Source organism: Jaculus jaculus, chromosome 1 (assembly GCF_020740685.1).
Source record: "Jaculus jaculus isolate mJacJac1 chromosome 1, mJacJac1.mat.Y.cur, whole genome shotgun sequence".
NCBI lineage: Eukaryota > Metazoa > Chordata > Mammalia > Rodentia > Dipodidae > Jaculus > Jaculus jaculus.
The window spans coordinates 315183314-315203410 of NC_059102.1; the positions used below are offsets into that span (position 1 = coordinate 315183314).

At 48.2% G+C, this 20097-nt stretch overlaps 2 protein-coding genes and 1 non-coding gene across 8 annotated transcripts; 2 read left to right on the forward strand and 1 right to left on the reverse strand.

The window, feature by feature from the left end:
- Positions 1–1257: 1257 nt before the first annotated feature.
- Usf1 (upstream transcription factor 1) lies at positions 1258–9007 on the forward strand. Of its 5 annotated transcripts, none has more exons than XM_045140613.1 (11): positions 1258–1409; positions 3930–4028; positions 5197–5246; positions 5379–5494; positions 5821–5922; positions 6694–6889; positions 7111–7198; positions 7333–7391; positions 7533–7627; positions 7876–8004; positions 8328–9007. In XM_045140613.1, the coding sequence occupies exons 2-11, from the start codon at positions 4021–4023 to the stop codon at positions 8415–8417; spliced, it is 933 nt and encodes a 310-aa protein (XP_044996548.1). In that variant the 5' UTR covers positions 1258–1409; positions 3930–4020; the 3' UTR covers positions 8418–9007. The 5 variants fall into 5 exon arrangements, with proteins under 5 accessions (XP_044996548.1, XP_004671180.1, XP_044996544.1 ...); XM_004671123.3 differs by having other exon boundaries at positions 1270–1391; XM_045140609.1 differs by having other exon boundaries at positions 1273–1473.
- A 216-nt stretch (positions 9008–9223) lies between these two features.
- On the forward strand, positions 9224–10878 carry Tstd1 (thiosulfate sulfurtransferase like domain containing 1). 2 transcript variants are annotated; one of them, XM_004671176.2, is made up of 4 exons: positions 9224–9413; positions 9592–9714; positions 10450–10612; positions 10703–10878. In XM_004671176.2, exons 1-4 carry the CDS (start codon positions 9338–9340, stop codon positions 10752–10754), a joined length of 414 nt encoding a protein of 137 aa, XP_004671233.2. In that variant the 5' UTR covers positions 9224–9337; the 3' UTR covers positions 10755–10878. The 2 variants fall into 2 exon arrangements, with proteins under 2 accessions (XP_004671233.2, XP_044997439.1); XM_045141504.1 differs by having other exon boundaries at positions 10450–10878.
- A 3355-nt stretch (positions 10879–14233) lies between these two features.
- On the reverse strand, positions 14234–14337 carry LOC123458234. Its single transcript, XR_006635531.1, has one exon. It is a non-coding gene; the product is annotated as a U6 spliceosomal RNA (small nuclear RNA).
- Positions 14338–20097: the final 5760 nt, after the last annotated feature.

A 20097-nucleotide genomic window follows, 5' to 3' on the forward strand; every position in this document is an offset into this window, starting at 1 on the left:
TAGGCTAGGCGTGGTGGGGCACGCCTTTAATCGCAGAACTTGGGAGGCAGAGGTAGGAGGATCGCCTTGAGTTCTGGGCAACCTTGAGACTATGTAATGAATTCCAGGTTAGGTCAGCCTGGACCATAGTGAAACCCTACCTTGAATAAAACCAAATAAAGAAAGAAAGAAAGGAAGGGAGGGAGGAAGGAAAGAAGGAAGGAGAGAAGAAAGGAAGAAAAGAAATAAAGAAAGAAAACTTCACAATTGATTTTATTTAACCCACAAACAATTCTGTAAAGGTGGTACTCAGTATTTCTTCTCTCTCTCTTTTTCAAGGTAGGGTCTAGGCCAGGTTGATCTGGAACTCACTCTGTAGTCCCAGACTGGCTTTGAACTCACAGTGATCCTCTAACGTCTGTCTCTGGAATACTGGGATTAAAGGCAGACTGGTACTCACTATTACAAATAAGGAAACTAAGGGTCAGTTGAGTCAAAATGATTGCCAAGGGGCTGGAGAGATGGCTTAGGGGTTAAGCTGCGTGCCTAAGTACCCAAATTCGATTTTCCAGGTCCCACAAAGCCAGATGCATAAGGTGGCGCATGCCTCTGGAGTTATTTTGCAGTTGTTAGAGGCCTTGACAAGCAAATTCTCTCTCCTCTTTCTCCGTCTCTATGTTTCAAAAATAAAAAATAAAAGACTACCAAAGATCTCAAAGGTGAACTTAAGATCATGGTTTAAATGGTGCCTGGATCTGAATTCCTACAATTATCACTGCTTAAATCCATAAAGGTACATCCTGAATGAGAAGACTGGGAATCAAGATTCTTGTCATAAGTACTTAGCCTCAGAAAATTGGAAGCGCTGGGGTTTGGGGTTGAGTAGCTGCTATCACTAAATACAATAAAATATACCCCAAATCTACATGCCCTGAAATATCTGGATCTCCGCTTGGAAATCCTTCAAAATGATGCCCCAATCCAAGATGGCTTCCTAATTTGCCCTTGTTAAAGATGGCACCTCAGCGCTCCATTTCTCCTCCTTTTTTTTTTTCTTCTGTAACTAAGGCTCCACCTAGGCACAGGAATGGAAGTACAAATCAGTCGTTTCTCTCTTGTTATGGTTGGAAGCCTCTAAGCTCCCAGCGGCATCTTCCCCCAAGCTCTTGGACGCCAGTTACACCCCGCACACCCGAGCATCTTAACGCCCCTCACCAAGATGGAGCGACCGGAAGTGGGGCGGCTCAGAGGCGATGAGTAGGCTGGGCAGGTCGAGGAGGCACTTCCGCCCCTTACCAACATGGCCGCCGGCTGGGCTTGCGCATGAGCAGCTGTCTATGGCGATACCTGGGTCGGGAGAGAGAGTGAGAACCCTGTCGGGGAGGAGTTGACGACCGCAGCGGCTCGGGCCAGTGAGTGTGCAGGACTCGGTGAGAGCCTGGAGCCGGGGTGGAGCAGCGAGGCGCGGCGGCCCGGGTGTTCCTTGTTTCTCAGGTCAGGGAACTCGTGGGGCAGGGCGCCTTTGTTTTGTGGGGAGGGGGCCGTGTCCGCTTCCTGGGCTCCTGCCGTGCTTGCCGGGCCGATCTCCCGCCCCGCCGTGCGCGCGTCCCCACCCTCCGGCGCTGTCCCGGAGCCCCCGGCGTCCTTCCCCGCCTCCTCCGCGGAGCCGCCGGGGCGCGGGCCGAGCGCAGCCGGGCTCCCCACGCGGGCTTCGGGGGGACGCCTGGCTCTCGAAGCGCCTGCTTGGTTTGGTGGGCCTGCAGCGAGGCGCCGCATTCTCGGGCTTAGGTCTAAGGCGTCGGGGTTCTTTGGGGACTTGGTCGTTTTTCTTCTCGCTTTTGTGTCCGTGCTTAGCACGGGCATTTGCTGGGCCCTCTTTTTTGACCGTGCAAATCGGATGCACCCCGTCCTCGTTTCTGTGTCACATCTCCTTAATGCTCAGGAAATGCTTCCGGATGTGCAACCAACATTTGAGTAAGTAGCCTAACCTCGGTGTCTGATGTCTTCTTCTCCCCCCACCCCGCCCCGAGGGGCTGTCTGTAGCTGACAGCTGTGGGCTACGGAGTGCCTCCTTCCCTCTTTCATTGCCTCCTGCCGGCAGCTCTACGAACCTCCAATGGACATTTCCTCCTCTCCTTTGAGGATGGAGACCTAAGTGGTCCCAAAACACTGGCGCTACTTCCTCTTCGAGACTGGAGCTCCCCGCAGAGCTACTTCCTACACGCAGTTTTACTTTCAGTTCCTTTTCGTTGTTGTGATCAGTTGTCCTCGGACACAGGCTTTCCAAGGCTAAAGATGTCTGTTGGCTAGGAAAGCTTGGAGAATTTACCAAAGCCTTGTCCCTGTTCGTGTTGGGATTATCTTTGGCTTTGTCAACATTGTGTAGCTCTTTCTCCTTGGGTATGTCTTTGCGCTCAGTTCTTTGTTTTTCCTGTTCTCTGGCAGGGTGTCAGGGTCCTAAGACAGAGGCACCTAGTCCATGGATTCCTCCCCATTGTCTTTTCTTCTTCAGAGACTGGAGCTTTTTTTTTTTTTTTTTTTTCCTGCTCTCCCTTTCCTCCTAAGGGCTCCGTTGATTTGGAGTTGCCATGGCAACATTTTAGCAACTGTGTTGCTCTACAGGAAGTCTTGAATAAAATAGAGAAGGCATTTGAATATGATGCACTTGGGCTGTAGAGTCTATAACGGATGTTATAAATCTGGACACCCCCAAACAAGAGCCTTTTTAGAATAGGGCCCAAGGGCTAAATCTAGGTTTTGTCGGCAGTGAAGATTTTCTAATGGTAAAAAGCTCCAGGTATTCCTTTTCCAGGTTCGAGGACTGGACTTTCTTCATGTATAGTTTGTGTCTGAGAAGCTGGAAGAAGTGTTAATGCATGATACTTTTTTGATAGTGGTGGTCTAAATACTGCCCTTGCTAATTCTTACGAAGTTATTTTAGCAGATCATAATAGCCTTAATAACAAACCATCCAAAAATACATTGTTTCTCAATGTTTCTCAATCTTCCAGTATAATTATCTCCTGCCCAGTGGGAGTTAGAGTGATAATGAAGGGGTGAAGAACATTATTTGAAAAGTGTTCTCTCTCTCCCTGCCTCCCTCCTCACTATCCCCAAACATATTTTTATATTATTTATTTATTTATTTTGTTTTCCAAGGTAGGGTCTCACACTAACCCAGCTGACCTGGAATTCACTATGTAGTCTCAGGGTGGCCCTGAACTCACGGCAATCCTCCTACCTCTGCCTCCCAAGTGCTGGGATTAAAGGCATGTGCCACCATGTCTGGCTATTTTTATTTTAAAAATATTTTGAGGGCTGGAGAGATGGTCTAGTGGTTAAGGCACTTGCCTGCAAAGCCAGAAGACCCAAGTTCAACTCCTCAGGAACCATGTAATCAGATGCACAAGGTGGCACATGCATCTGGAGTTGGTTTGCAGTGGCTTGAGGCCCTGACACACCCATTTTCTCTCTGCCTGTTTCTCCCTCCCTGTCTCTCTTTCTCTCTCTCAAATAAAGTATAAAAAAATTTTTTTTTTGAGTGAGAGGGAGAGAATGGATGCACCAGGTCCTCTAGCCACTGCAAACAAACTCCAGATGCCTCTGTCACCTTGTGCACCTGGCTTCGCATGGGCTCTGAGGAATCAAACCCAGGTCATTAGGCTTCACAGGCATGTGCCTTAACTGCTAAGCCATCTCTCCAGCCCTAGCCTCAAAGTTACACTCAAAAGAAATCATCCTGCCTCAGCCTCCCCAGTGCTGGAATTACAGGTGTGATCTACCACACCCCTAAGGTTCTTTTAGTCACAGCAGGCCAGTCTGGCATCAGAATGGGGAAGCTGTCTCCTGTGTGTTATTTTCTTGACCATGTCTTCATGGAGCTTTGGTTTTAGAACCAGGGAAGCGGTTCAGTTTCCTAAACTCACTGCAGTCTCCATGATTTCTACCAGGACTTAGCACCTAGGCCTGTGAGTCAGGAGAGACGATACGAAGACCTCCAAAAAAAGGACCCGTTCCTCGGATGAGCCCCCTCACAGAGAGATGAAGGGGTGAGTGAAGAAGTGGTGTCTGAGATGAAAGAGGGGTGACCTGGGAGAATGAATATGAGCACTTGTCTGGCATTCAGGCCCAGATCTGTCACAACCAGCACGGGGATTTGGTTTCTCTGTCTGTAAAATGGAAGTAGGACTACCTGCTTCAGAGTACTGTTATTAGTATTCAGTAGTACAGTATGTGTTAAGTGCTAATAGCCTGTTGCCTATGTACATGGTAAGTAGTAAATACTAGTTGCCATGATAATAACCTGACTCCAGCATCTGTTGGGAATGCCAATGAATTTTCAATCCATATGTTGCTAGGCCAACAAGCTTCTCACTCACATCTTATTTTAATTTAATTTTTCTTTTCTTTCTTTTTTTCTGAGGTAGGGTCTTGCTCTAGTTCAGGCTCTAATTTTCTTTTTCTCTTAAGGTTTAGAATTTTTTTTTCAAGGTAGGGTCTCACTCTAGCCCAGGCTGACCTGAAATTCACTATGTAGTCTCAGGGTGGCCTCAAACTCATGGTGATCCTCCTACCTCTGCCTCCCAAGTGCTGGGATTAAAGACATGCACCACCATGCCTGGTGAGAAATTTTTTTTTTCTTTGTTTGTTTATATATTTGAGAGGGGGAAGAGACAGATGGAGAATGGGTGCCCCAGAGTCTCCAGCCTCTGCAAACAGAATCCAGACACATGCACGCCACCTTGTGCATCTGGCTTGCATGGGTCCTGGGGAATCAAACCTGGTTCTTTTGGCTTTGCAGGAAAGTGTCTTAACCACTTAACCACTAAGCCATTTCTCTAGCCCTTAATTTTATATCTCTTTCTTTCTTTCTTTTCTTTTCTTTTTTTTTTTTTTTTTTTTTTTTGGTTTTTTGAGGTAGAGTTTCACTCTAGCCCAGGCTGACCTAGAATTTACTCTGTAGTCTCAGGGTGGCCTTGACCTCACTGCAATCCTCCTACCTCTGCCTCCCGAGTGCTGGGATTAAAGGCATGCGCCACCATGCCCAGCTCTAATTTTATTTTCCTTAATTGACCATTTTCATACTTGAACTTAATGTAATTTTATCATATTCCTCTGCCAATACCTTCTTTTGTCTTGCCCCCCCCTTCCTCCCTTCCTTTGAACTCCTTTTTAACTAGTCACCACTAATACCTTTGTCTTCTTACCACAAACAAGGCAGCAGAAAACAGCTGAAACGGAAGAGGGGACAGTTCAGATTCAGGAAGGTGAGTGTTCTTTCATGGTCTCTCACCCCTTGGATGGGTCTACCTTTTGTACAGTGTGTGTGTACGTGACTGTTAATGGACCAGAAAAAGAGCTGTATGTCCACAGACCTTTCCATGGCTCTTTTCATGTAGGTGCAGTGGCTACTGGGGAGGACCCAACTAGTGTGGCCATCGCCAGTATCCAGTCAGCTGCCACCTTCCCTGATCCCAACGTCAAGTACGTCTTCCGAACTGAGAATGGGGGCCAGGTAAGGGAGGGGGCCAGGTGGCTGCAGGTGTTAACCTGGGGTTGGGATTAAGGGAGGTACCTGAACACGTCTTGGGGAGCTGTGGCTGGGAGGATGAGATCAAACTATAGACTGTTGGAGGGAGGGGCTGGTAGCAAGTTTGGAGGAGAGATTGGTGTAGGGTAGGGCAGGCTGGGCATCAGTATGGGGAAAAAAGGGAGAACAGCTGAGTCTGTCTCTGAAGGGCTCTTGGGACACAATCCAAGAAATGCCTTCTTAGAGGCCTTGGGGCTCTTAGTACTTACTCTTTTCTCTGTTTTTCCTTCCCCCTTCTTCTTTGCTTCTAGGTGATGTACAGGGTGATCCAGGTGTCTGAGGGGCAGCTAGATGGCCAGACTGAGGGTACTGGTGCCATCAGTGGCTATCCTGCCACTCAATCCATGACCCAGGTATGGGAGAATAAGCTGGGGAGGGGACTAGAGCTCTGAGCAATAGGAGGGAAAAGAGAGGGCTGGGAAAATCAGTTGATAAAGTACTGCTGTATGAATGTCAGGACCCAAGTTCAAACCCAGCACCCACATAAATGCCCACTGTGGTACACACCTGTAATACCAGTGCTGGGGAGGTGGAGACAGAAGGATACTTAAGACTCACTGGCCAGGATTTTTTGTGAGCTCCAAGCCAGGAAGAGACCCTGTCTCAGCTGGGCATGGTGGCACACACCTTTAATTCCAGCACTTGGGGGCAGAGGTAGGAGGACCATGGTGAATTCAAGGCCAGCCTAGGACTACAGTGTGAGTTCCAGGTCAGCCTGGGCTAAAGTGAAGAGTCCCTGTCTCAGAGGAGGTAGATGGCACCCCTGGGAATGATACTTAGGTTGTCCTCTGGCCTCAATAAGAGAGTGCAATTAGGAACATCTCTGGCTGATTTAACCCAAGGCACTAGGCACTGCTTTTTGTTTGTTTGTTTTTGTTTTTGTTTTTCAAAGTAGGGCCTCACTAGTCCAGGCTGACCTGGAATTCGCTATGTAGTCTCAGGCTGCCCTCAAACTCACACTGATCCTCCTACCTCTGCATCCTAGATGCTAGGATTAAAAACATGTGCCACCACGCCAGGCAGGCACTGTCTTTCTAGATGTTTCTCCTTCCTTCTATTAAATGATAGAAGCTGCAGAGTGGAAAGAGGTGTCTGACTGGACTCTGTTCTCTTGTTTCTTGCAGGCAGTGATCCAGGGTGCCTTCAGCAGTGACGATGCAGTTGACACAGAGGGGACAGCTGCTGAGACACATTATGCTTACTTCCCCAGCACTGCCGTGGGAGACGGAGCAGGGGGCACCACATCTGGGAGCACAGCTGCTGTCGTTACCACTCAGGGCTCAGAGGCATTGCTGGGGCAGGCAACTCCTCCCAGCACCGGTGAGATGCTGCACAGAGATGCTGGCTGGAGGGGCTGGTCTGTGGAATGTGGCTGGGGGGAGTGGCCTTATTTAACTCATGGCTTTAACTGACCTCTAAGATCACAGTAAATTGGGGCTACCCCACCAGCACGAGGGAACACTTTCTCAGAGAAGGCTCCATGGGCCTTGGTGAGGTTCCTGCTCCCAAGTCCTGACAGAAACCACCCCACATCTTCACAGGTCAGTTCTTTGTGATGATGTCACCACAAGAAGTATTGCAGGGAGGGAGCCAGCGCTCAATTGCCCCCAGGACCCACCCTTACTCCCCGTGAGTGACCCTTGTCTCTTCTTGGTTACTGAGTGATTTTAATAACAGCTAAGTCCTGTATAAGTCTTCAGCCTAAATTCCAATTTTACCTTTTTGTCCTTTCCTCACTCTGGCCACCCTGGCTGTGCTGTCAGGAAGTCAGAGGCTCCCCGGACAACTCGGGATGAGAAACGCAGGGCTCAGCATAATGAAGGTAGGTAAGATCCAGGTGTGGAGGTAGGTGCTGCTTGGTGGGAGCGGGCAGCAGTGCTGTGCGAGGGGAAGGGGGCTGGTCCTTGACCCTAGAGACTGGTGAGTTTTCTCTGGTCACTGTATTCTCCACTTTGTCCCACAGTGGAGCGCCGCCGTCGGGACAAGATCAACAACTGGATCGTGCAGCTGTCTAAGATCATCCCAGACTGCTCTATGGAGAGCACCAAGTCTGGCCAGGTCATGAAAAGACCCTGGTAGTGGGCAGGAGGCCTGAATTCTGTCTCCTGGTATTGTTCCCAGAAGTGGTGGAGAGGGGCACAGATGGCAGGAATTTTTTCATATCTCTTCCTGAGGTGCTTATATCCATGGGAGATGTTGCATCACCATTCTGAGAGGAAACTGAGGTCCAAAGCATGAACGTGCTTTTGGAAAGCAAGCTAACTGTCTTAGACCCTAGCCCTCATTTTAATGGGTTTGTCTTGCAGAGTAAAGGTGGAATTCTATCCAAAGCCTGCGATTATATTCAGGAGCTTCGGCAGAGTAACCACCGGTTATCTGAAGAACTGCAGGGGCTAGACCAACTGCAGCTGGACAATGATGTTCTCCGACAGCAGGTCAGACTTCTCACCCCCGTGTAGGCCCCTTGGCAGCCCTGAAGCCTCTGACTTGGTTTGGGAACACTACACATTTCCCTCTTTACTAGTGGCTATGTGGCTTGGCATTACCACTTTTTCCTTTTCTCCCCCCCTCCCCAAGGTAGGGTCTCCCTCTTTCCCAGGCTGACTTGGGATTCATTATGTAGTCTCAGGGAGGCCTTGCACTCACAGTGATCCTCCTACCTTTGCCTCCCTAGGGCTGGGATTAAAAACATGTGCCACTACACCCAGCTGCCAGTTTTTTCTATCTAGTCTGCTTAACGCTCTCCTTCCCTTGTCAGGTGGAAGACCTTAAAAACAAGAATCTGCTGCTTCGAGCTCAGTTACGGCACCATGGCTTAGAGGTCGTCATCAAGAACGACAGCAACTAACTTTGGGGACTCAGGGGCTTGGAGCCGGGAATTGCAGATAGCCCAGGAGCAGCAGACTAATCTCGTGTCCCTTTCCTTCACTGCCCACTTCCGGCATGGGACTGGGGCGTTTGGAAGGCATGTCTTTGAATTGAAGCCCTGTGGTATAGGAGCCTGCAGTGTGTGGTGTTAAACACGCGTGGCACGTGGACAGCCTTGCCCTCCCCCACCATGCAGTCCCTGGGCCCTTGTGCCTCTCTTGCACAATGCATGTGCTGTCTCCGTGATGGACACTGGACACACTAAATGGGGGGCTTGCCCTGTGCTTGCTTAGAGTGCCCAGCAGAGGGTCTGCCAACAAGTGATATCTGGCTCTTCCACTGGTTCTTCCTTTCCGGGAGCCCAGGCCCCCATGTGTTCCTGGTGACTGAGGAGCAGGCTTACTCACATGAAGGAAGGATGGGAAGGATCGAAGCAGGCCTGCCAGCCCGAGAACTGGAGATGGCCCAGCAAGCAGCTGAGCCCTATGCAGAAGTCTCTGAAGCCAGGGAGAACAATAGGCTGGGACCTACTTGGGGCCTTTCCCTGTGTAGGGGTGGTTCTTTTTATTTCCTTTCTTTTTTTTTTTTAAAGATAAAATTGTTCAAAGCCACAGTTGTCTACTTTTCTTTTGTGTGTGTGTGGGGGCGGGCATATTACCCTTTGACCGGTAAGGGTTGGGACACTATGAGGGTGGGGTGCAGCTCCTGTACTCATTACCTCGAGTCCAGGTGCCTGTGCCAAACCTGGGTAGTGTGTCCAGCTCACGCTGGACAATCGTTAAGGAGTTCTCCGCTGGACGGGTGTTAGAAGCACCACCAACCGGTGTGGCGGGGTTTGTGCTAAGACGGGGCCTTCGTTTCCGGTTCCGGTCTCCCATTTTGGCCGAGAGGGTGGGGGAGATGCTGCAGTCCCCCAAGGGGCCGCCCGGAGCTGAATTTCTGCAACCCAGAATGGCTGCACCCGTCATGACTGGAGGTACCTGAAGGAGACATGGTCCCCGGTGGGTGGGGACTGCCTGCAGGTCCCCTGGTGGAGATGAGGTCTACAAGAGCAACCCCAGCGGGTTGGGGCACTGCCAGGCAAAAGGGGCACCGTGATGGCCAATACCTTGCGTTCACCCTTCCCTGAAAGCTGTCATGCCTCTCTTTCTCAGTGCCCACTGTCTCGCTCCCGGAGCTCTGTTCGCTGATAGCTTCAGGCCGAGCCCGGCTCTTCGATGTGCGAACTCGGGAGGAGGCCGCGGCTGGGACCATCCCCGGGGCACTCAACATCCCGGGTATGGGCTAGAGAGGAATTCCGTGTGCGAGGATCTTAGCGGGGTGTGTGTGTGTGTGTGTGTGTGTGTGTGTGTGTGTGTGTGTGAGCCCTGAGGATCTTAGCGGGGTGTGTGTGTGTGTGTGAGCCCTGAGGATCTTAGCGGGTGTGTGTGTGTGTGTGTGTGTGTGTGTGAGCCCTGAGGATCTTAGCGGGTGTGTGTGTGTGTGTGTGTGTGTGTGTGTGAGCCCTGAGGATCTTAGCGGGTGTGTGTGTGTGTGTGTGTGTGTGTGTGTGAGCCCTGAGGATCTTAGCGGGTGTGTGTGTGTGTGTGTGTGTGTGTGTGTGTGTGTGAGCCCTGAGGATCTTAGCGGGTGTGTGTGTGGTGGGGGTGGGGGCCATACACTCACTCAAGCCAGCCCTCTGCTTCCGGAAGCAAAGGGCTGAATGGAGGCAAATCCTGGCAGCAGAACCAGCCGATCCAGTCTGGGGACGGCGGGCTGTGAGAGGGGTGGACCAACTGCAGAAGGCTTCACCTCCCCGAGGCTGGATACCCCAGTTCACCTGATCTTCCTGTGCCTCCGTGGGACTCAGGAAGTGCTTGCACTGGATGACTCCCTACCCTTGTGTTGTTGGCTGTTTCTTGGACTGGAGATGGGGGTGGGGTGCAGATTTGGCCTGCCACCAGGACACAGCTCTTGCAGGCCAAATTCAGAACCTGGGTGCGCCACGGGCTTTTCATTTTGTCCTCTCCTAGTGGCTGAGCTGGAAAGTGCCTTGAAGATGGAGCCCGCAGCTTTCCAGGCTTTGTACTCTGCTGAGAAGCCAAAGCGGGAAGACCAGAACCTTATTTTCTTCTGTCAGGTTGGCAGGCGGGGCCACCAGGCCACCCAGATAGCCCATAACCTTGGATATACAGGGTATGGCAAGGTGCACAGGCGTACTAGCTGGGAAGTGACTTGGGGATTGCCTCCTGGACCTATCCTTCCTTTACCCCTCCTTCTCCACAGGGCTCGAAACTATGCTGGGGCTTATAAGGAATGGGTCGAGAGATTTAGGTAAAAAGTGGTTTACGGATTGGCCCTAATCCCCATCCCTCCTTTTGAGGGTAATAAGGAGCTGTGTTGAACAAGTTATTATGGTGCTTCTGCACACAAAAACTTCAAATAAAGAGCATTTAATCATAGTATTGAAAGCACTTAATTTGTACGCCAAAAAATGTTTCTAGTATTCATCCATTTGGCCCTGTATCATTTGGCCTTCCAGCCTTTTTTTTTTTTTTTTTGGTTTTTGGTTTTTCGAGGTAGGGTCTCACTCTACCTCTGGCTGACCTGGAATTCACTCTGTAGTCTCAGGTGGCCTCGAACTCAAGGCGATCCTCCTACCTCTGCCTCCCAAGGGTGGGGATTAAAGGCATGCGCCACCATGCCTGGCTTCCAGCATTCTTCTACTTCTCACCATCACCCAAATTGTAGCAGTTTGCGGAGGAACAAGTATGCTTGGGTTTTTCAACCCAAGATACACGTCAGAATGACCTTAAGAAAGAGAAAAGGCTGGGCGTGGTGGCTGGCACATGCCTTTAATCCCCGCCCTTGGGAGGTAGAGGTAGGAGGATCGCCTTGAGTTCGAGGCCACCTTGAGACTACAGAGTGAATTCCAGGTCAGCCAGAGCTAGAGTGAGACCCTACCTCGAAAAACCAAAAACCAAAAAAAAAAAAAAAAAAAACAGGTGTGGTAGTGTGTATCTTTAATCCCAGCACTTGGGAGGCAGAGGATTGCTGTGAGTTTGAGGACACCCCAAGACTACAGAGTGAATTCCAGGTCAGCCAGAGCTAGAGTGAGACCCTACCTCGAAAAACCAAAAACCAAAAAAAAAAAAAAAAACAAAAACAGGTGTGGTATTGTGTATCTTTAATCCCAGCATTTGGGAGGCAGAGGATTGCTGTGAGTTTGAGGACACCCCAAGACTACAGAGTGAATTCCAGGTCAGCCTGGACCAGAGTGAAACTCTACCTCGAAAAACAAAAAAAAAAAAAAAGCTGGGCGTGGCACACGCCTTTAATCCCAGAGACCCTACCTCAAAAATACAACAACAACAACAAAATAAAATAAAATAAAATAAAATAAAAGGCTGGAGAAATGGCTCAGTGGTTAAGGTGCTTGCCTGAAGATTCTGACGACACATGTTCGAATCCCCAGTACCCACATAAAGCCAGATGCACAGAGGCACATGCATCTTGGAGTCCATTTGCAGAGTCATCTGGAGGCCCAGGCATGCCCATTTTCTCTGTCTTCTCTCTCTCTGATTGAAAACAAAAAGTTGCTGGGGGTGGGTGGCACAGGCCTTTAATCCCAGCATTTGGGAGGCAGAGGTAGGAGGAGCTCCAAGAGTTCCAGGCCACCCTGAGACTACATAGGAATTCTAAGTCAGCCGGGGCTAGAGTGAGACCCTACCTTGAAAAAACTATAACAAAAAAGTGGTACATGCACCTTGTATTCATTTACAATGATAAATGATGACACAACTCAGTGGTAGAGTACTGGCCTAGCATATGCAAGGCTTTAAATGCAATTCCTAGTGCCAAAAAAAATGAAAACTCTGTCATTAAATTGTATCTCAAAGGATATGCATCAAACAATGCACCATGCTAGAGGGAAGTCATATACCTACTGTACAGTGAGTCTAGTTTCAGCAACTAGTACTTAGTTTTTTTTTAATATTTTTTTACATATTTTCTTTTTAACTTGAATTTTTATTTATTTGCATGTGTATGTGTATATATACATATATACATATATATATACATATATATACATATATACATATATATATATATGTGATACACACACACACACACACACACACAGGCATGCCTGAGTATTTTATAAGCAAATGCCAATCCAGCTTTATGTGAGTGGCTACAACCAAGTGTCTTTAACTACCAAGCCAATTCCCTAAATATTTTTTCTTATTCAAAAAGAAAACTTGGGCTGGAAAGATGGCTTAGTGGTTAAGCGCTTGCCTGTGAAGCCTAAGGACCCCGGTTCGAGGCTCGATTCTCCAGGTCCCATGTTAGCCAGATGCACAAGGGGACGCACGCGTCTAGAGTTCGTTTGCAGTGGCTGGAGGCCCTGGCATGCCCATTCTCTCTCTTTCTCTCTATCTACCTCTTTCTGTCTCTGTCACTCTCAAATAAATAAAAAATGAACAAAAAAAAATTTTTTTTTAAATCTTATTTGAGAAGAAGAGAGAGAACGGGCTTGCCAGGGCCTCTAGCCACTGCAAATGAACTCCAGATGGATGTGCCACCTTGTGCATCTGGCTTATGTGGGTCCTAGAGTTCGAGGCCACCCTGAGACTACAGAGTGAATACTAGGTCAGCCTGGGCTAGAGTGAGACCTCCACCTTGAAAAATAAATGTATTTTGGGGGCTGGAGTGGCTCAGTGGTTAAAGGTGCTTGCTTGCAAAGCCCGACACCAGGTTGGATTTCCCAGTACCCACATGTTGCAGTCCGGTTCGCATTGCTGGTAGAAATCACCCAACCAAGAGCAGCTTCAGGGAAAAAGAGATTTATTTTGGCTTACAGGCTCTAGGGGAAGCTCCACGATGGCAGGGGAAAATGATGGCATGAGCAGAGGGTGAACATCACCCCCTGGCCAACATAAGGTGAACCACAGCAACAGGAGGGTGTGCCAAACACTGGCATGGGGAAACTGGCTATATAACCCATAAGCCGGCCCCCAACAATACACTCCCTCCAGGAGGTGTTAATTCCCAAATCTCCATCAGCTGGGAACCTAGCATTCAGAACACCTAAGTTTATGGGGGACACCTGAATCAAACCACCACACCATGTAAAGCCAGATGCATCTGGGGTTCATTTGCAGTGGCAAGAGGCCCTCGTGTGCCCATTATCTCATACACCGGTTCTCTTTCTTCTTGCAAGTAAATAAAAATATTTTTTAAACAACTGTTTGATATAAGCTGGGTATAGTGGCACAAATTTATAATCCCAGCACTCAGAAGGCTGAGGTAGGACGATCAGCAATAGGTACATAGCAAGAGCCTGCCTCTCCAACAAAACAAAGACTAAGACAGATAGCTCAGTTGACAAAGTACTTGTTGGAAAAGCACGAAAATCTGAATTAGATTCCTAGAACCCATGAGGGCAAAAGGATCAGCATATCATATATTAATGCTACTCTCACTTTAAAAAAAAAAAAAATGAGTCAGGCATGTTGGCTCACACCTTCAATCCCAGCACTTGGGAGTCAGAGATGGGAGGTTGGCCATGAGTCTGAGGCCACCCTGGGGCTACATAGTGAATTCCAGGACAGCCTGGGTTAGGAGACCCTACCAACCTTGGCAAGGAAGGGAAAGCAAAGCCAAACGACCCAGGTTCAACTCCCCAGGACCCACGTTAGCCAGATACACAAGGGGACAACACATCTGGAGTTCATTTGCAGTGGCTGGAGGCCCTGGCGCACCCATTCTCTCTCTCCCTTTGTCAAATTAATTAATTAAATTAAATATTTTTTTAAAAATATGGAACACTTCATGAATTTGTATGTCATCCTTGTGCAGACGCCATGCTAATCTCTGTATTGTTGCAATTTTAATATATGTACTGCCAATGAGAGCACTTACCTCTATTTTTTTCCCCCCAGTTAGGATCTCACTCTAGCCCAAACTAACCCAGAATTCTCAGGGTGGCCTCAAACTCACAGCGATCTTCCTACCTCTGGCTCCTAAATACTGGGATTAAAGGCATGTGTCACCACGCCCGACTTCCTCTCACTTTCAACTTGAAGAGCTTCTTTTTTCAGGTGGCACTGGGTGACTAGAGAGACTCAAAATTCAGTAAGGTACTGAAAAGAAGAGACAGCAGTATTCCGCACAGAAACCTCTCTATCACACCCTTCAAGGCTCAGGAACCATTGCAAAAGAGATGATAGTGAATAGGAATTTTGGGGTTCGTTGGCAATACTCCAATATGCCGGTGCACCAACAAATTTAGGGTACCCTGGATTCTTATGGATTTAAATAATTAAAATCTGTAGACCAGAGGGTAAGGTTTAGAGAGACTTTATTATTTTTTTTGTTTTTTAAGAAGCTTTTCTCCCTTTTTATGTTTTTAAATTTATTAGAAAGATTGCTGGGCGTGGTGGCGCATGCCTTTAATCCCAGCACCCGGGAAGCAGTGGTAGGTGGATTACCATGAGCTCGAGGCCACCATGAGATTACCTAGTGAGTTCCAGATCAGCCTGGGCCAGAGTGAGACCCTACCTCAAAAAACCAAAAAAAGAAAGAAAGAGGTGGATAGAGAGAATGGGAATGCCAGGGCCTCCAGCTACTGCAAATGAACTCCACATGCATGTACCACCTTGTGCATCTAGTTTACGTGGGTGCTTGGGAATTGAACCTGAGCCCTTAGGCTTTGCAGGCAAGCATTTGAACCACTAAGCTATTTCTCTAGCCCCCTTTTTATTTTTTTTTAACATTTTATTTATTTTTTGCAAGCAGAGACAGAAGACAATGGGCACAATAGAGCCTCCAGACACATGTGCCACTTTATGCACCTGGTATTGGGGAATCAAACATGAGTCATTAGGCTTTGTAGGCAAGCGCCTTAGCTGCCGGACCATCTCTCCAGCTCTTCTTTTTTTGTTTGTTTGTTTTGTTTTTTTCGAGGCAGGGTCTCACTTTAGCCCACGCTGACCTGGAATTCACTATGTAGTCTCAGGGTGGCTTTGAACTCATGGTGATCCTACCTCTGTCTCTCGAGTGCTGGGATTAAAGGCATGCGCCACCACACCTGGCTTCCAGCTCTACTTTTTAAAGCCTGTTTTATCCCACATTGGATTTTGATTATTTCTATTGTTTTCAGTGCTGGGGGATGGAACTGAGGATCTTGGGCACGTTAGGCAAGTGCCCTACCATGGAGCTACCCCAGTTCTTCCTTCTCTTTAAACTTTAGGAAGCAGCACAGAGCTGGTGTGCTGGTCCCCACCTGTATCCAGTAATTCCAGCACCCAGGCGGCAGAGGCATTCCGGAAGGGCTGAGGGCGGGAGGGTGGTGAGAAGTTCTAGTCCAGCTTTGGCTGCATAGTAAGACGCTGCTATAGATAGGCAACAGTAATGGAGACGGCAGAGTCAAGGTGAGTGTAGCTGTGTCAATTTGCAGAACTCTGGTGAACTAAATCTGCACTGAGCTAGGGAGATTTGATTAGATTAAGGACAGAGAAGAAAGTGCAGAGAGCTCCTGCCATGTGGAGGGCAGGAGGGGGTAGAGAGCCCATGTGGGAATAAGAGTTGGGGTCCCCTTTCATCTCAGCCCAGGCTGAGCTGGGGCCACCCAAGAAAGCTTGTCTCCTGGTACACATCTATTTACAGCCTTCAGGCTCAGGTAAGCGGCAGCTGATTGGTCTGGGCTAGGGGCTGGCTCAGGAAGAGGGCAGCTATGACACCAAGTTCTGGGGGCTGAACTTGACCAACCACAATGTCAGGATTACATTTAAATTCTAGAAAAGGGCTCCTCCCTCCCAGTAGGGATTTAGGTTTTTTTTGTAGAAAAACAGATCTAGGGAACTCCTTTAGGCAAGAGATAAGATGTCATCCTTTGATCTCCAGCAAAGTGGGGATTGCAGATTTAAGGACATTTCTATCTTTACTTTGGGGTTGGGGCCCTGGCACTCTTAACTGCCTGGGTGGAAAGAATGGAAGGAAGAGCCAAGAGAAGGGGAAGAGTGCTTACAGTGCTACCTTCCAGACACAGATGGTGGTGCCATTCATGACCTCACAGAGGCTGAAGCTACCTGCTACAAGACCTGCATAAAAGGAGGAAAAAAATGATGACCTCAAAATAGAACAGGGAGGGCTGGAGAAGGTGGCTTAGTGGTTAAATTGTTTGCCTGTAAAGCCAAAGGACCCTGGTTCAATCCCCTGGACCCATGTAAACCAGATGCACAAGGAAGTGCATGTTTCTGGAGTTCATTTGCAGGGGCTGGAGGCCCTGGTGCACTCATTCTGTCTGTCTCTCAAGTAAATAAATAAATAAGTAAATAAACATTAAAAAATAGAACAGGGAGCAGGTTATGGTGGCATACATCTTTAATCCCAGCACTCAGGAGGCAGAGGTAGGAGGATCATCATGAGTTTGAGACCACCTTGAGACTACATAGTGAATTCCAGGTCAGCCTGTGCTAGAGTAAGATCCTACCTCAGAAAATAAGCAAACATAAATGGAGCAGGGAAGCCAGGTATGGTGGCATATGCCTTTAATCCCAGAATTTGGGAGGCAGAAGTCAGAGGATTACTGTGAGTTTAAGGCCACCATCAGACGACATAGTGAATTCCAGGTCAGCCTGGACTAGAATGAGACCCTACTTTGGAAAACCTAAGAAAAAACTGGGTGTGGTGGCACATGCCTTTAATCCCAGCACTTGGGAGGCAGAGGTAGGATGATTGCTGTGAGTTTGAGGCCACCCTGAGACGACATAGTGAATTCCAGGGCAGTCTGAGCTAGAACGAGACCCTACCTCAGAAAACCAAAAAAAGCTGGGTGTGGTGGCACACACCTTTAATCCCAGCACTCGGGAGGCAGAGGTAGGAGGATCGCCGTGAGTTCGAGGTCACCCTGAGACTACATAGTGAATTCCAGGTCAGCCTGAGCCAGAGTGAGACCCTACCTCGAAAAACCAAAAAAAAAAAGGAGACCCAGCATCCTGCTGGTGTTGGTGGAGCTCCTCAAAAAAAAAAAAAAAAAAAAAAAAAAAGAAAGCAAACGTGTGGGGTGTGTGTGTGTACATACATACATATAGGGACTAGGAAAGAAGGAATTCAGTGGAGGAGAAGGGTTGGAGGAGATAAGGATCATGGTACAGTGTGTGTATGTATAGAGGTTGCCAATAAAAATTAAAAAACAAAATAGCTGGGCATGGTGGCACATGCTTGTTAGCCATGCACTGGAAAGGCAGAGACAGGTGGACCCTTGGGGCTCTGGCAATTAGTGAGTTCCAGCCCAGTGAGAGCCCTTATCTTAAAAAAAAAAAAAAAAAAAAAAATGCAGCTGGTGCCTGAGGAGGAACACCTGTGGTTGCCTTCTGACCTTAACACACATTTAAAAAAAGAAAAGTTTATTCCTGCCAGCCATAATACACATATGTAATCCCAGCACTCAGGAGGCTGGCAAGATTGAGTTAGTCTAAACCATGTAGTGAGACCCTGTCTCCAAAAAAAAAAACAGACAAAAATTATTCCATTATCTGTGAAAGAGTGGGGTAGCTCAGATAGGAACCTAATTTTATGATTTTTCCAAGTGACCAAAGAAAGTTTATTAGTTGGGTGTGGCGGCTTACACCTATAATCCCAGCACTTGGGAGGCTGAGGTAGGAGGATCGTCATGAGTTTGAGGTTAGCTTGGGCTAATCCTGTGTTCCTTGGCTTCTTTATTATTATTAGCATCATTATTTATTTATTTGAGAGAGGAAGAGGCAGAGACTGCAAGCTGCAAACGAACTCCAGATATATACTCCACCTTGTGCAGCTGTTGTACGTGGATACTGGGGAACTGAACCTGGGTCCTTTGACTTTGCAGGCAATCACCTTAATTGCTCAACCATCTCTCCAGCTCCCCCCACCCCGTGGTTTCTTTTTCACCCCCTTTTCCGCTTCCTTTTAATTTGGACTGCATCCAGTCACACATCCCTTATCTCTCAGCTGACACTCTAAATTCTTCCTTACATCTGGGCTCTCCAGCTTCAGTTACAGTTACTAGTCCACTTTCTGAGATTAGCCTGACTTCATTAAATCTAGTGTTTAGTTTCCTGGTGCTGGGAATTGAGCCACACCCCCAAATCCTGGGTCTGGAGATAAGGATGAGTGACAAACTCTTAGCATGGTCTGGTAAATAGCAGGTGTCAGTTAACTCTTCCCCAAATAACCAAATCCCACGGATTCTCACAGAGATAGGGAACTTTTCTTAGTTTTTGTCTTGTTTTTCATTATAGATTGCAGCTTTTTTTTTGTTTTTGTTTTGTTTTTTGAGGTAGGGTCTTGCTCTAGCCCAGGCTGACTTAAAATCTACTATGTAGTCTTAGGCTGGCCTTGAGCTCACAGTGATCCTCCTACTTCAGCCTCCTCAGTGCTGGGATTAAAGGTGTGCATCACCCCACTTGACTAGAGCATTTCTTTACTAGGTACTGAGACATAGTTCACCTACAATAAAACGTAAAACATGGGCTGAAGAGATGGTTCAGGGGCTGGAGAGATGGCTTAGCAGTTGAGCGCTTGCCTGTGAAGCCTAAGGACCCCAGTTCGAGGCCTGGTTCCCCAGGACCCACGTTAGCCAGATGCACAAGGGGGCGCACGCATCTGGAGTTTGTTTGCAGTGGCTGGAGGCCCTGGCGCATCCATTCTCTCTCTCTCCCTCCCTCCCTCCTCTCTGTCTGTCGCTCTCAAATAAATAATAAACAAAAAGACTTCTTTTTTTAAAGAGATGGTTCAGCAGTTAAGGTGCTGTCTGCCAAGTCTAAGGACCCTGGTTCAATTCCCTAGTACCAACATAAAGACAGATGGACGAAGTGGCACATGTGTCTGGAGTAGCAGTGGATAGAGGCCCTGGTGCCCCCATTCTCTCAAATATATATAATTTTCTTTTTGAGGTAGGGTCTCACTGTAGCCCAGGATGACACCTGGAATTCACTATGTAGTCTTGGGGTGGCCTCGAGTTTACAGTGATCTTACCTCTGCCTCCTGAGTACTGGGCCAACACGCCTGGCCTTCAAATAAATACTTAAAAAAAAAAAAAAAAAAAGCTCTCCAGCCCCCTTTTTTTTTTTTTTCGAGGTAGGGCCTCACTCCAGCCCAGGCTGACCTGGAATTCACTATGGAGTCTCAGGGTGGCCTCAAACTCACGGTGATCCTCCTACCTCTGCCTCCCGAGTGCTGGGATTAAAGGCATGCGTCACCACGCCTGGCTTGTTTTTGTTTTTTGTTTTTGTTTTTTCGAGGTAGGGTCTCACTCTGGTCCAGGCTGACCTGGAATCGACTGTAGTCTCAGGGTGGCCTTGAACTCATGGCGATCCTCCTACCTCTGCCTCCCGAGTGCTGGGATTAAAGGCGTGCGCCACCACGCCCGGCTTTGTTTTTGTTTTTTTGAGGTAGGATCTCACTCTAGTCCAGGTTGACCTGGAATTCACTATGGAGTCTCAGGGTGGCCTTGGACTCATGGCGATCCTTCTACCTTGGCTTCCAGAGTGCTAGGATTAAAGGCAAGTGCCACCATGCCTAGCTTGCATTTAATAGTCTCTTTACATAATCCAGGCTAGTGTCAAACTCATATTCCCGCCTTCACCTCCCAAATGCTGGGATTACAGGCCTCGGTCACCATGCCTGGCTTCTAG